At 36.0% G+C, this 15,948-nt stretch overlaps 2 protein-coding genes across 3 annotated transcripts; one reads left to right on the forward strand and one right to left on the reverse strand.

Annotated features, from left to right (window-relative positions):
* The first annotated feature begins 140 nt into the window (after positions 1-140).
* On the forward strand, positions 141-2,269 carry LOC103400794 (transcription factor MYBS3-like). The gene is made up of 3 exons (XM_008339464.4): positions 141-864; positions 1,218-1,414; positions 1,684-2,269. The coding sequence occupies exons 1-3, from the start codon at positions 483-485 to the stop codon at positions 2,062-2,064; spliced, it is 960 nt and encodes a 319-aa protein (XP_008337686.1). The 5' UTR covers positions 141-482; the 3' UTR covers positions 2,065-2,269.
* A 7,257-nt stretch (positions 2,270-9,526) lies between these two features.
* LOC103400793 (K(+) efflux antiporter 4) lies at positions 9,527-15,747 on the reverse strand. 2 transcript variants are annotated; one of them, XR_003769229.2, is made up of 20 exons: positions 15,010-15,747; positions 14,749-14,792; positions 14,165-14,223; positions 13,971-14,043; positions 13,687-13,748; positions 13,527-13,602; positions 13,334-13,408; positions 13,187-13,258; positions 13,008-13,091; positions 12,782-12,850; positions 12,323-12,400; positions 12,117-12,205; positions 11,661-11,757; positions 11,525-11,578; positions 11,158-11,253; positions 10,701-10,889; positions 10,528-10,623; positions 10,344-10,388; positions 10,159-10,248; positions 9,527-10,039 (listed from the first exon to the last, which is right to left on the reverse strand). XR_003769229.2 is itself a non-coding variant. In XM_008339461.4 (20 exons), the coding sequence occupies exons 1-20, from the start codon at positions 15,239-15,241 to the stop codon at positions 9,959-9,961; spliced, it is 1,743 nt and encodes a 580-aa protein (XP_008337683.1). In that variant the 5' UTR covers positions 15,242-15,747; the 3' UTR covers positions 9,527-9,958. The 2 variants fall into 2 exon arrangements, 1 of the variants encoding a protein (XP_008337683.1); XM_008339461.4 differs by having other exon boundaries at positions 10,528-10,605.
* Between the last annotated feature and the right edge of the window lie 201 nt (positions 15,748-15,948).

A 15,948-nucleotide genomic window follows, 5' to 3' on the forward strand; every position in this document is an offset into this window, starting at 1 on the left:
TACAATTGCTTTTATTAAAAATGAAAAAACGCTATAGGTCCCCTACAATATTAATATATTGTACTTAGAATATTCCTACAAATTCCAGAAGACAAAGTTCCTGTATAGGATGAGACTTAAATATATATATTCCTCTTATATATATATATATATATGAAGTGAATAGAAGAGCGAGGTAGTTATACAACTGGTTTTAACTTGTTTTGTTTAGAACCCAAGTAGAAAAATATTCAAACAATAAACAATGTCCATCCAATCATCTTCTCTTGGTGTGCATCCATTTTCATAAGCCCCACACCCCTCACCTCTATCATCATATATACCACCAAACGCCTTGCTCATTCGTCCCTTCTCTCTCTATCTCTCTCTCTCTCTCTGTGAATTTAGTTGGAATTGTGGTGGTGTCGGCTTAATATATTTCGAGAATTAAGTTGCAAGAAGCACTTAATACAGAAGCGCTTAATATTATTGCCTGGCTGAAGATGGGCAGAAAGTGCTCACATTGTGGAAACATAGGCCACAACTCTAGGACCTGCACAAATTTCAGAGGCACTCCTAGTAGTACTAGTTTTGTTGGATTTAGGCTCTTCGGTGTCCAACTTCACCATGATCACCATCATATCGTGATGTCTTCATCTAACATGAACAGTAATTCTGCTAATCATCATGTTGCCATGTCCATGAAGAAAAGTTACAGCACGGATTGCTTGCCGACAACGTCGTCAGCCTCTTCATCTTCCCCATCTAACTCTTCATTGTCTCCTTCAAGACTTTCCATGGAGGAAAATATTTGTGCAGCAGATAAAGCCTCCATCGGCTATCTCTCCGACGGTCTCATATGCCGAGCCCAAGAAAGGAAGAAGGGTATAGTTCCAAATTAATCGTATTATTTATTATTGCTTTGTCAATTTTTGAAAAAAAAAAAATTCAATATCATGTGTGTTTTTACTTTAAAATTGTGTACTTGAGCATGCATCATATTTACGATTCTTGTTTTCCAATCTGTTATTTCAAGACCGAGGAGAACTTATATGCAATTAAGATGTCGGTATGGTGGTATTTCAAGTTAATTGACTCTTGTCATGTCTTTCATGACAATGCTTAATTTGCTTAGAATACCACCGTATATAGCACCTCCAGAGTAGTTTGTAGGAGTTTTCTTTCACATTTTCTGAAAATTAACACCTTACATACTCATTATTCATGTATGTTATTAGGAGTTCCATGGACGGAAGAGGAGCACCGGACGTTCCTAATCGGACTCGAGAAGTTAGGAAAGGGTGACTGGAGAGGCATCTCTAGGAATTATGTGACCACAAGAACCCCAACCCAAGTTGCAAGTCATGCTCAGAAGTATTTTCTCAGGCAAGCAAGCCTCACCAAAAAGAAGCGACGTTCTAGCCTCTTCGATATGGTACGTACTTAACTAATCATTTCAGTTGTTTCCGTTTTCATTTTTTATTTTCACTTATTTTTAAATACCAAAAACTAAATATTGAAAACTGTTTCTGTGAGTTTTCAAATTTTGGTATATGATTTTGGTTTTCAATTTTCAAAAAAAAATTAAAACTAAAAACTGAAAAAATTGAAATGCTTATCAAAGGGGACGCACGTTAACTACTTATGAAATGGAATTGGACTTGAATTTTAATTTTAATTTTGTGTTAATCATGTTCATGACAGTTTGGGAGCAGCAACAATATAAATATGGCAACTTATGATCCAATTCCTACTCAACGTGACAATATTATTCATGGTGACATGGCCATTGATACCAGCACACTGCCTCCGCTTCAACGTAGCACTGCAGCAAAAAATCTAAAATCAGATCACAATCAAAAACCTCCAGTCAGTAGGACTACTACTCAGCAGCTGCCGGCTTGGATTTACGGGTTGATCGATTCCCAGATGAAATCGAGTTCATCTTCGAGTGAAGCGTCAGTAGTACCGGATCTAGAGCTCACGCTTGCCGCGCCAACTAGTCCTAATTTGGAACAACAAAATAATTCATCCCCAACCCCAGCAGGTCCCCTCCTTAATCTTGGAAGAATTAGTGTCACATAAAAAAATGTAAAATGAAATGGACTGGCATGGCGATACGATATACAGAAATGATCGTGATTTTGACTTTAACCCAAGCAGCTCAAGAGGGATCTCAAGGAACTATATAATTAATTATTATGTATTAATTATTAACGTTCTTTCCTTTTCCCTTTTTTTTCCTTTTCTCTTGATGAATAAAACGAGGATGAAACCCATATTACATCTATACAACATCTCCCTATCGCTTGTTGGGTTTTCTCACTAGGTTTGTTTTAAGCCACGGCCTCATTAAGTATTGATCAGCAAATTAAAATAACAAATTAACGATGTTTTCTTTCTACCAGTTTGCAGCTGGCTCATTTGTGAGATTTTATTGGTTCTGAATTTATATTTATTTGTGAGATGTTATTGGTCTTGAATTTCTTTTCAATATTTTAACGAAAGGTACAAATATTACTTGGAATCTAATAAAGTCTTTATCTTTTTTTTTTTTTTTCTAAAACAAAACACAAAAGGAGATGCACAAACATAATCTGCACGAATGATAAGTGACAAAAATGTGTAGACAACTGGATCAACTGCTCAAATACAGTTTGTTGATTAATGGTATATAATAATAATTAAAAAGTTCTATTGGTATTTAACATTCTTTCACAAGTTTCCCCTCTTCCCAAAAGAAATATATTCATGGTTACATAGAAATATTAGGGTAACTCTCCAACAAAAAAGAACTAGATAGTGTAAGTGGTGGATTATCCTGATGGTTATAATTTTTTTCGTCAATCCACTACGTTTCAGATTCAAATCCACTTCTATGCCCTTAAAAGTAGTTTAAAGTAGAAATATATTTAAAACAAAAAAGCTAAATAGCCAAAATTGTCTCTGAGATTTGCATAACTCATCACTTTGGTCCCTAACATTTCAAATCGATAAAAGTGGTCCCTGAGATTGTCCACCATCTATCATTTTGGTCATTCCGTTAAAAACTCCGTTAAGTGTCCCGGAGCTCTTGGCCGGAAGTTCGGGCAATTTTCAAGGCTTCGTAACTCAATCGTTTCTTAACCAAATTCGACCCATAATATATAAAAATGAAGATAGGAAAGTGTAGAATAATATTATACCTATTTGGAAGCCCAATGTATGCCGGAGATGGCCGGAAAATAGCCTCAAAGTTGACTGGTCCGAGGGAAAACTGAAAAACTCGCCGGAAACTGAGTAAACTTTAAACGTTCATAACTTCTTCAATACTCAACGAAATCAAGCGATTCAAAAACAAAAATCATACTTCTTGCTGATACGAAGAGAATGGTACCTTTTTTGAAGGCTAAATAGCCGTGATTTGGGCGAAAAACGGCTTGAAAGTGGCTGTCTTGGTCTCGAGTTAGCCACTTTCGAGCCATTTTTTTGGAAAAACCACGGCGATTTAGCTGTCTAAAAAGGTACCATTCTCTTTGTATCGTCGAGAAGTATGATTTTAAATTTTGAATCACTTGATTTCGTTGAGTATTGAAGAAGTTATGAACGTTTAAAGTTTACCTAGTTTTCAGCGAGTTTTCCAGTTTTCCCTCGGACCAGTCAACTTTGAAGCTATTTTCCGGATATCTCTGACAGCCATTGGGCTTCCAAATAGGTATAATCTTATTCTAAATTTTCCCATCTTCATTTTGATATATTATGGGTCGAATTTGGTTAAGAAACGATTGAGTTACGAAGTCTTGAAAATTGTCCAAACTTCCGGTTAAGAGCTCTAGGACACTTGACGGAGTTTTTAACGGAAGGACCAAAATGATGAATGGTGGACAATCTTAGGGACCACTTTTATTGATTTGAAATGTTAGGGACAAAAGTGATGAGTTATGCAAATCTCATGGACCATTTTGGCTATTTACCCAAAGAAAAACTAGCTAGCTTTACAGACAGCAGTAGTTGAGCATCATCACTCCAATTTTAGCAGAAAGGGAACCACATACTTTTCAATGACAAGCTTACTTGTAGCACATGATAAATAAGGTACGTTAATAGATTGTGAAATGCATTAATGCAGACATAAGTAAAACAAGGCATGCATTCTTTTGTCGGAGCATCAAGGATAAAATGGGGGGACTACTACTGCACTTGTATAATGAAATAGTATGATGTATCTGAGTAATTGGGACCATTTAAAATAAATATTCTGAGCAATTGGTTGGACATACCCCCAGTATTAAATTTCTAGGTCCTGTAGTACATACAACATTAAGATTGTGCAGGATAACTTGATCAGGTATGCCAGGTTTTGGAGAACAATTTCGATCAATGATATGAGTATATTATTATCCCGACATCTTAGATCAATAATTTAACATTACGTTGAAAGAAAACTCACACATAATATTATATTGTTAGAAATGGACGTCTCAGCAATAGTGTAACAGAGCCATTAATTGGTCTAGTACTAACTTAACTAAAAAGCCCACAGCTTGACTTGACTCTTGTAATTTCCTTGTAATTTCTTCCTAATAGTTTATTGTCTGCTCCATCACAAAAAGGTTCTTGACTATTAAGTCAATGTAATATAAATTAATGAGGAAACTAATGCATCAGTCGAAATTCAACCCTGATATTATTCGAAATAGGAAATACAATGCATGCTAGGAAGCAGAAAGCAAACTTCTGGAACCTGGAGAAACGTGGACGCATAAGTTTTGACAACATTAAACTTTCCCAAAACCCCAAGACATTTGTGTGAAAGTTTGATTTTGTCAGAAGTCTTAACCCCAGCATAGTAACACCTTCGATTCCTTGACCACAATTAAGAATAATTTTCCAAATTAATCTCTTGTTTTATTATTTTGTTTTCTGATGGGGGTCCAATATCTTGGGTTGTTCATTTCCCTGTCTTGACTGGCAGTTGCACAATCTACATAGATTTTGAGAGACATGAAGAAAATTCCATTTTATGAAGATTACAAAGGCAAACAAAGTTCTTGATAATTTTGTGTGACCACAAAGCTGACACATATATATCTGTATGTATTCTAACTATACCGTTCTTAAAGATAAGGAAGAAAGAAACCAGTCCACATGCTCAAAAGAAAATCGATGCTATATCCAATTATCTACGAGTTACAATTAAAAGTAATGCCATTCCTATTAACAATTGATTTTTGGTAAAACTGCAACTTCCTTTACTATTCCTATTACGCTATATCACTCATCATTTGAGCTACCTACGTAGCTACGGTATATATAATCACGGTGTCAGTGAAACTTTTACCTTATCTTTAGGATATTTTACACATTATCATTTTACAGCATTATATTTCTGATTACACCGAAGACTCTATCCACTTTTAAATCAATATATATGTCTCTATATGTTTTTAATCTGTAAGAGTTGTCAAGTTTGTAATCTTTTCCCCTCGACCTGCCGTGGGAACTTTGTGCCTGTAGGGAAAACTGGGTCCTTAATAGTACAACTGAAATAATATAATGTCCCTTGATATCTAGATATCTAGATCTTTGTGTCTAAATGTCTCATGGTATTTTGTCTTGCTTGATTCAACACAACCTGCAAATTTATACTCACTTTTAAATTACAGTGACATTTCAACAAACTTGTATTGTCTTGTTTAATATCTGTTTCTATCTATGTGGTGTCAAATTGTTTTGTAATCTTATTAATCTACTCAAATCATCAAAAGCCCACATATCCACTTTCATGTTCACATGAATCTTGTGGACGATAGGAATTTGTTTCTTGTATCAAACACAACCCTCGTTATCTTGTTTTGATATCATGATTAATAAACTAAGGATTCGTCCAATAACCACTTAGTTTCTTAGAATTTAGTTTTCACTTTTATGTGCATGAGATATAAGGAAAATCTATAGGAGAAAAGAGGGTGGAAGAAGGGTGATGGACAGGAAGAAAGTATACAAAGAAGAATAATGAATGGAAACAAAATCTTAAAAGTAAAATAAACGTAAAAATATACATCTTCTACGTCTCTTCGAACTTTCTTCCTTCACTCTCTCTAATCTCTATATCTCTAATGTTATGTATTTTCTACTTCTTACACAAAAATGAAAATTGAAAATGAAATGTGGTAGGTATGAAATTAAGAAAAATGAAGAATTTTTTTTAAGATCTTATTAAAATATGGAATACTTGAAGTTAATAGAAGATTTAACACAAAATTAGATACAATTATAACGTTTTAAGATTCATACACTTAACCATATTTAATAGCCTAAAGTTTTATTGTCGTTGTCATCTTATCAGCAGCAACTGGCAAGCTTTATTTATATAGCCAATAGGCATATGACATCACCAGGTGACAACTGAAGGCATAGAATTATGTAGAACCATCATCACATGTTATGCAAAACTATATTATATACATGTAGCATAAAGAAAAGTTAAAGTATATTATATAATATGATAATCAGGTGATGGTGATGATCAGCCTCTTAATCACAATAAGTTAAGACTGGCTTAATTATAAACTAGTGAGCAATCTTTATCAGTAAAACGTGGATTAACCAATTAGGGATTAATTAGTATAATACTGCAGTGTTCACACGATTACATATGCAGCATATTTGGTTCGTATGATTATATATAAACAGTTAAAATATCATTTAAACCTACTTCTTATCTTGATTAGTCAGTGTTTTACACCTACTTAATATTGTACTAAGTCCTGAGGAATACATGGATACATAATTACACACACGCATACATATATGTATGAACTGGAAGATGGTTAACTTTTGCTTTCATATATAAGTAGGTCAACTTTGGCCGGATTTCTTTAAGGATCGAAGACCTAGCTACTATTATTACTTATTATAAAATGTAATTATCAGCGAGGTTAACACTTTATCTTTCCTCGTAGTTCTGCCTAATTCATATTCACCATTTATTGACAGTTGAATATTCATACTAAGGTTGTTAAAGAGTCACAAGACGTTAAGAACAGACGTGTTGAGAAATCATAATTTCTACTTAACTTTCTCCAGCTTTTGTTCCATTATTTACAAGGTTGAGTGTTTTAGACTTAAAATTTTAGGATTCTGGTACCAGATTGGTTAACCACTTCATGTTTAGGTTTTAAGTTTCAGATTTTGAACTATCGAAGTTCTAAAAGCAGTGATACTATACTTATATCAAAACTGTAAATAAATAAGATCGACGTTGAAAAACTAGATTTCGGCAATATCTATTGATGCAGGCTAAGGACTAAAGACGTTATTACATAAAATTACTGGTAGCTGGAATTTACGATTTATAATATAATACATGCATTTTTAGAGTTATAATGCATGTATCTAGGTTTAAATTTGTGGCCTATGAAATTCCTAGGTTAATGACATTTTATGAAATCATTTAGTTTTTTAGGAGTTATATTGTAAGCCTTTATTTTTTATATGTCTTTTCATATTTTTCACTTTAAGTTGTAAGCCTATAAATACTTGTATTTGTAAAGAAGAAGGGGAGAAGTTGTTTGAATTATCATATTGATATTTGAGCTGTAAACTCGTTTTTATGTGTCTTTCTCTTTGTAAAAGTTTGCTGCTTTGTTCATTTTAGTGTCTACGTTGTAGGCTGGTACTAGAACCAAAGTTTATAGGGTTTTCAGGCCTCCCCTCACACTAGGAGATAGTGGACCCTACCTATCCATTATATCTATCATTTTAATTCATTTCTGTTTGTTGTACCCTACATCATTTGGTATCAGAGCGTCAGCTCGATCCAAGGGTGACGTTATATTCAGCATGTCGTAGATGCTAGTAGATGAAGATCTTAATCTGGACCTTCCTCCAATATTTGATCATTGCTTGGATAGTTCATCTCCAATATGTTGTGAAAATAATTCAGGTGATTGTCTCATAAATCTTGATCTTCCTCCCGAGTTTGATCGTTCTCCATATGCTACTTATCACGTTTGTTGTCAAAGTACTTGTGTGGTTCAACGAAATGTTGATATGGAATCTTGTCTAATTATTAAAAATGCTGATTACAAAGAATTTTTGAAGTTGGAGTTTCATGATTTAATGAGTTCATTGGAAACTTCTAGATATGTTGATTTAATTGGGGTTGATGTCTTCTATTTCAGAATTTCCAAAGTTTTGGTTGACATTATAAATCAAATGAAAGAGAATTACAAGGTTGCGAGGTATGCTATTAAGGGTGCTTTTCACACTTCAACAGTCAATATTAAATGCTCCAAATATCTATTTGTTTGGACTGGTAGAGTTCAATTATATCGCTTCAAATCAGATGATGATCCAAATTTGAGGACGAATTCTCTCCAACCCCACGAGAATGATGCAAACCAAGGACTAAAGGCGTTATTACATAAATTACTGGCAACTGGGATTTAAGTTTTATAATAAATATAATACATGCATTTTTAGAGTTATAATGTATGTATCTAGCTTTAAATTTGTGGCTTATGGAATTCCTAGGTTAATGATATTTTATGAAATCATTTAGTTTTTTAGGACTTATATTGTAAGCCTTTATTTTTTTTATGTCTTTTCATATTTTTCACTTTAAGTTGTAAGCCTATAAATACTTGTATTTGTAAAGAAGAAGGGGAGAAGTTGTTTGAATTATCATATTGATATTTGAGTTGTAAACTGGTTTTTATGTGACTTTCTCTTTGTAAGAGTCTGCTGCTTTGTTCTTTCAAGTGTTTACGTTGTAGGTTGGTACTAGGATCAAAGTTTATAGAGTTTTCAGGCCTCTCCTCGCACTAGGAGTTAGTGAACCCTACCTATATCATTTTAAATCGTTTCTGTCCGCTGCACCCTGCATCATCCATCCTTTTAACTTTTTGAGGGGTGGACGTTTAGAATCTTAAGTCTCCGCATAGTATATCACTGTAACAGCTTTGGTTTGAAATCTCATCAAATGAGTTTGAGTAATTAAGCAAGAAAAAAAAAGAAGTGAAGAGATGCATTTCACATTTTAAAGCCTCACTTTCAGCTTTCAACCTTGACATCCAAGATCTGACTTTAACCACTACCAATAGATAAAAATATAAAATGATGTGTAAAACTTTCACCTCTAGATTTTATTTTAATGCCTTAACTTTCACCTCTAGATTTTATTTTAATGCCTTGGATTTTACCATCTCAACTAGATTGATTTCATTTTCATGACATCTTTAAGAGGACACAAGGTTGGAGAGATTCTGTATTGCAACCAAGACAATCTTAATGACGTCGCCCATTCACTAGATGTTTGTCACATGTTCTAAAAGTAAATCACTCATTCAACAAAGGCTTGTCACGTGGTGAATTAATGACAAAATAATCTCTCCCCAGCCATTAATTGTATACTCTTTTATGAATCCATAGAATTTCCCTACCTAAAAAGACAATCTCTCTCCAGCCCTAGTGTTGTAGAAAATACAAATCATATAGTTTTTATGCATTTTCCAATCAAATTTGCGAAAGAAAACACAACCCCAAGAACCCAAAGTTAAGAAAGTGAAAGAAAAACTATGGTATTATTGTAAACAAATCCATGATACATTTGAGTTAGGGAACATCACTGATTCTAAACTAGGGAAGAAAAAAAAATACAAGAAAAATGGAAAAACAAAACAAAAAAAATAATCAACCTCGGAAAGAAGGGGGAGGGAATGATTTACATTACAAAATGGACACTACTTCACAAAGAACAAAATTTTCTCGTGCGAACCATCCGGCGTGCTCTCATTTTCCCGCTCTCAATCGGTGATACGATTCACTCTTGCTTAATCATAAGATGCATGGAAAGTTTCAATCGAAGAGCTTTACAGTTTAGAAACTTTTTCAGTCAGTCGACCTCGTTTGCACTCTTCAATACCTGTCCTCCAGAGTATAACAACCCCATAGGGTGAAGGCTGAAAAGTGCATTTTCTGGTTCATTGTTCATGTGTCATAAATCATGAGATCCGTGGAGCATCATAGCAAAACGCTTAGCACTGTCTGAGCGAAAGCTATCTCCTTTAAATCCAATCTGGGAGGAAACCATAATTCAAGATGCACTCGCTCAAACAAGAATCATACAAAATTGTAAAGTGATACATATTTGCAGGGTGAAATTTATCGAGTATATATTCAGGCGCAGATGATTACCTCACTCAGGCTATCGGGGGAGAACCACCGCAGCAACACCCCAAGATGGACAACAGCAGGAATTATCTTGAAAAGCAATGGCGTGGTGACCTGCACCATAAGATCACAAAAATAAATATTCCTTTGAACATGCCATGCACTTCGAACTGAGACGCAAATCACATTTGAGGAGATGTCTCGCATACCAGACTGAGAGCTGTTGTGCCTAGAAGCAATAGATATAATTTACCCTGCAATAGTGATAAACCTTCAGTTCCCATTTCACTTTACACTAAGCTTTCAGTTAAATCCCTAGATTCGGTGGGGTATGTAAGGAAGTTAAGTTTTTTAAAATTTCTTAGGAATGCAGTTTACGGGTGAAGCACTAACCTCAACTAGATGAAGATTAGAAGCACGGCTTAGAAGAACGAAAGCAAATTCTCCAATTTGCGCAAGAGACATCCCGACCTACGCATATAGGATAACCTAAGGCCCCTCCGTCAACAAAATGTACGAAGTAAAAATGGAAATAAGGATGCGTTGACAGTTTGTTGAAATCTTACAAGAAGGGAAGTCTTGTTATTGTATCCAAATCCCTTGACCACGCAACCAACCACTATAGTTTTTACAATAATTACCAATATAACGGCTGCTAATAAAATATCAACATGATTCCAAAGGAAATGAACATGTATTAACATCCCAATGCTGGCGAGAAAAAGAGCAGCAAAGAAATTGCGAATGGGTTCAACCTGAAAGATAGGGAACCCCAAATAAGAGCAGAAACACATGTAAAATTAGAATATTGAATTGAAATATTATGACAATTGATGATAACATTTCAACACTATTTACGAAACATGCTGAATGGATCACACATCCTGTTAAATTGTTTACTATGATAGTAGAAATCTTAAGTAGGAAATTTCCTAGAATCATCAATCATGAAGCATACAAGGGGATAACAATTTGTAAAGCCTGTATCAGCTACACGTACATAGCAAATAAAAAATATCTTACTTGCTCCAGCGTATGCTGACCAAGATCAGTTGTTGATATCATCACTCCAGCCGCAAAGGAACCCAGTTCAAGGCTTAAACCCAGCTTATCACTACACTGAAATGACAAAGAAAAATGCACATTATATCCATCCTTCCAGGCAGTTATTAGATAGACACGTGTAAGCATGAAAGCATGTACTGTAGACCCCCAGGGGAAGACGTTTGGGGTTAGGTATATCAACTAACAAAGTTGGTAACCCCAAACCCCTTACGTCCCGTCCCCCCTCCCTTTGTTGATGATAGTCTGTTTCTCTTACTGATGTATTTAACTCGAATGAGTCCGTCCTATAAAATGGAAGATGTAAAAGATAGGAAATGAGACAAACCCAGGCAACTAGTAAGCAGAACGCCACTGATGCCAACTGATACAGTTCATTTGTCTGCAGATAAAAATTGTTCAGTAAAAACAATCTCTGAAATTAAAGCATCAGAGTGCATTAAAATGAAGATATATCAAAATACCTGAGAAGATAGGCTTATCATAAGCTTAAGGAACCATGGTACACAAGTACGTGCTAATATGGACAAGGTGGCCAAAAACATAAGCAAAACCACCAGCCTGTGATAATGTAGTATTTAAAAAGAGACACGAGGCAATAATAGAAACTCAAAGCAGGTAAAATCCAATTCATTTTAATATCACTAGAGAAATAGAGCAGTTAACAATCTCCTGTTCCAAAGACATTTAACTTTTCTGTTTCTAACTTTCCACAGCTGACTAATGGGAACTACAGAAGCATGTATAAATGCCCAATCCTTGATTGTATTACTTAATTTAACAATCACATATGACTCCTTTTTGTGATAAGTAAATAGTGTTAACACAGGCCAGCGACCAGCCTCTTAAGACTGGTTGCATCCGCTCTCCTTCTCCCCCTTCTTTATATGATAGGATGAATTTTCATAACAATTACTTACGATTTAGTCATGGATATTACTCCTTGAAGAATACCAGAAGTCCCACCCAGAACTGGAAGCAGAGCAAATAGCAAACCCACAGCACAGTCCTAGTAGGTCACGCAAGGAGAAATCATAAGCCTGAATTCCAATCATTGTTTAAATGCTAAGTAGTGAAACTTAGCAGTGATAGATTCTGCAAAGTGAGAAATTATGATATCACATACCTGCAGTATAAGAGTGCCAACTACAACTTGACCATGAAGAGCACTGATACTATTTCTTTCCATCAAGAATTTCAAAACCTGCAGACCGAAAAAAGATGAAATAATACAAAAACTAAGAGGTTGCTACAGGAAGACCAAGATTCAAGGATACAGAAAAACAATGAGATTGGACTAAAGGAGAGGTAGGCAAACTTGTTTTCCAGTATCACCACTTGAAATATCAAATATTCCATAAAATTGCAGACGACGATTCATATAGAATGAAAACAAATCAATTCTATGTATATTGTGCATACAATTGTGAAGAAATACTAATTTCAGATTAACATAAGCTGAAGAACCCACAACCCATTTGCAAGAATTAGAAAATTAAAGGTCATGAATCCATATATTTTTCCCCGAAAAAACACATATGTAGGGGATGAGAGAATTTAGAGATATCAGGGAAAAGAGAGTCACCACAGCTGTCGAAGACATAGAAAGAAATGCACCAACAAATACCCCTTCTGAAGTCCTCCCACCGCATAACTAGAAATAGCATGCAGCTCTCGTATTAGAATTCCATTGAAGACACAGATTTATGTGCAAAAAAAGGAAGTAGGAAGAATCATAATATGGCGTCATTGGATAACAGGTCTAGATATAAATATGTAGCAAAAAAATATTGAGTAAAATGTAAACATACCGAGGCTGTTATTCCACACAAGCACATAAATAGGAATATTTGCAGTAGACCTCCCAGAACAGCCACAATTCGGACAACCCGAAGCTGCAAACTTGAAAAGGAGAGACTAGTATCATGGCCTAAATTAATAGACCAACAAAATCCAAAGGGATACTGCAACATTCAATTTACAAGCCTACCTTAGCAGCTGAGAACTCCAAACCCAACGCAAAAAGAAGAAAGATCACCCCAAACTGAGCCACAGTCTCAACCTGCATGCATTTCTTTTATCAAGGAAACAGAAGTAATGCATATGAAGATATCTTAAAGATCATACGACAACATACTTGCACCATTTCACTGACAAAACTCAAGCCTCCAGGTCCAATAACAGATCCTGCTAGCAAATATCCAGTAATAACCTGTCCATAACATAGTGAGTGGTCACTTTTTCGAGAATACATGGATCTTAAAGCAAAAGAGGTCTTCAAATAGAAACTTATTATAAAAGAATGCAAAGAGCTACGATAGAGGACAGACTGGTTGTCCAGCACAAGCAAATGCAATTCCACCACAAGTTGCAGAAACAATGACAACTACCAGGTCCGAAATCAATCTGAACATATGAAGAGGAAACATCAGCCAAAATTTTCAGTCACTCATAAATGAAAGGGTAATAATAATAAAAACGTTAGCTGACCTCAAGTCCAATTGCAGCACAGGATATTTTGACTTGCGATTGGACATAATAAAGATATTGTCCTGATAAAAGAAATTTGAGCATACCAAAAAGTATCAACTTCGACCACAAGACAGTGTATATATTTTCCAATACAGCAGTATGCTATCATCATTAATTGTTATGGACATCACAATAATGCATTTTTACACATTTTAAAAACATTACCTATCCACTTTACAATAGTATAAATGCAACGTGAACTAAACAAAATTTTCCAATGACGGATGGCAGAGTAGACATACCTTTCGATCAATTAATGTTGGCATATCTTCTTCTCCATTCTCATTATGGAAAACATCATGAAACTGAAATGACCTAAAATAAGGCTCACAACGGTGTCAGCAAACTCACTTCAAGTATTCGTATATCCAATTACAACTTCCACACACTGAAGTTAACATATTTGTTCTCCAATTCACAAGATAGAAGTACATACTTCTCCTCCTTGCTGTCATTCTTCTTGGACTTGACTCTAGCAACGGTTTCCAGAACTGCCTAATGGACAAACAGTTACAGCTCTCAATCTTGGGCCAAGATTATGCAAAATCACTTATGCAAGACAATATTACAATATTTCAATATGAGAAATTTTGGAGTGAAAAGACTAAACATAGCATCCAGTGTAAACATTTCTTTAGTCCATCAATCTAAAGCATCTTCCTTTTTTGGTATCTCGCTCTAAAGTTTGTCAAAGGTGTTAACTTTAAAGTGATCATTACAAGATGGTTCTTAGCAATGCCGGTTTTAAACGTTCCTAAATCAGCACTAGGTGTACACTTGTCAAAGGTGTTAACTTTAGAGCGATTATCATCAAATTGCAATCCGATCTTCGCAATGCCGGTTTTTAGCATCCCAAAATCAGCTTCTAGGTGTACACTACTGATCAATTACATCAAACTACAACCTGGTTTCTAGAAATGCCAGTTTTTAGGGGTAAGTTCTGCCCGCGAACTCCGATCATCTAACACCAAAACACATAACTTTAAAACCGAAAAATGTCAGAGCATACAAGTGGCCTACCTGCTGTTCGGCAACGCTATTATTGAAGCCGCCAGCATCCTCGGCTGCACAACAAGGCACAACAATTTACACCATATTAACATCAACGTTGTCGTTAATTGCTCCAAAATTTCAATCCGAATTCAATTAAAAATTCCACATTTTTTCATAGTACCAAACAGACAGTAACTAATGCATGCAAAAACGAGGAATTGAAATTTGAAAGCCGTTTTTTAAAAATGGCCAAAACGAGGAATTGAAAAGCTCGGGATCTGAAAGAACCTTGATTTTGCTCGTTCTCTGGAAACTCCCGCTCCAGAGCCCGATCAATCATGTCGGCGAAGCTGTCCTCCTCGCCACCGCGCGACGAGTTCTTCGACTCGGCATTGGTCTCCCCCTCGGCCACGGCCACCGAGTTCGACTGTGTCGACTCGGAGGACTCGGTGGGGACAGTAGCGAAAAAGCAGAGAAAAAGAACAGACAGTGCGAGGACTGTAGGAGATCGGAGCCTCATTGGAGAGGCGGCGGTGCGTGGTGCGCGTAGAGTGACCCCGGCGCAGGGCAAATACGACCGTCGTATTCGATTCTCTGTGAGAGGGAAAAGGTTTCAGTCGAGTTTTTTGGAGACGGAGGAGATGATGGTGAAAATACGAGACTGTCCTCCGAAGCAAAGTTGTGGGGGAATCTCCCCCAGGTGTAGGCTCTGTGTCGAGAGAGATGAGAAGGTAATTAAACCCTACGCGCCGATGTACGCGCGTGATTGCACCTTCAGCGCACGTGGAAAATGGAAACGCAATCTACGTTTACATGTGCTAGTGGGGTAGTTAAACGGTGCTTTCCGCCCTCTGGGGAGGCGGCAACTGTGGGTAGGGGATTCGGTGCGGCGGCGGCGCATGAGGAGCAATGCAGCTCCCAACGGTCAATTAGGTAGAGTACGGCCTTGGCGCCGTCCGCGGCAGCGGGAAACTTTCTTATATTTTGCGCAAGGACAGAATTAAATGTTAAGCAAAGGTCAAGAATGACAAATGAGGAGGATGATTGGTCAATTAAGTGACAATTGATCCAAATTATAGATCCTTGAATAGATCTTGACCAAAAAATTGAAAATCCTTGTATGGATCTATTTGAACGGGCTCCACATTGTCATGCCTGTATGCGTGGCAATTTGTTTAATAAATAAATCAGAATTTAAGACCTCTCACTTACATATGAAGATAAATA

This window comes from Malus domestica, chromosome 15, assembly GCF_042453785.1.
Source record: "Malus domestica chromosome 15, GDT2T_hap1".
NCBI lineage: Eukaryota > Viridiplantae > Streptophyta > Magnoliopsida > Rosales > Rosaceae > Malus > Malus domestica.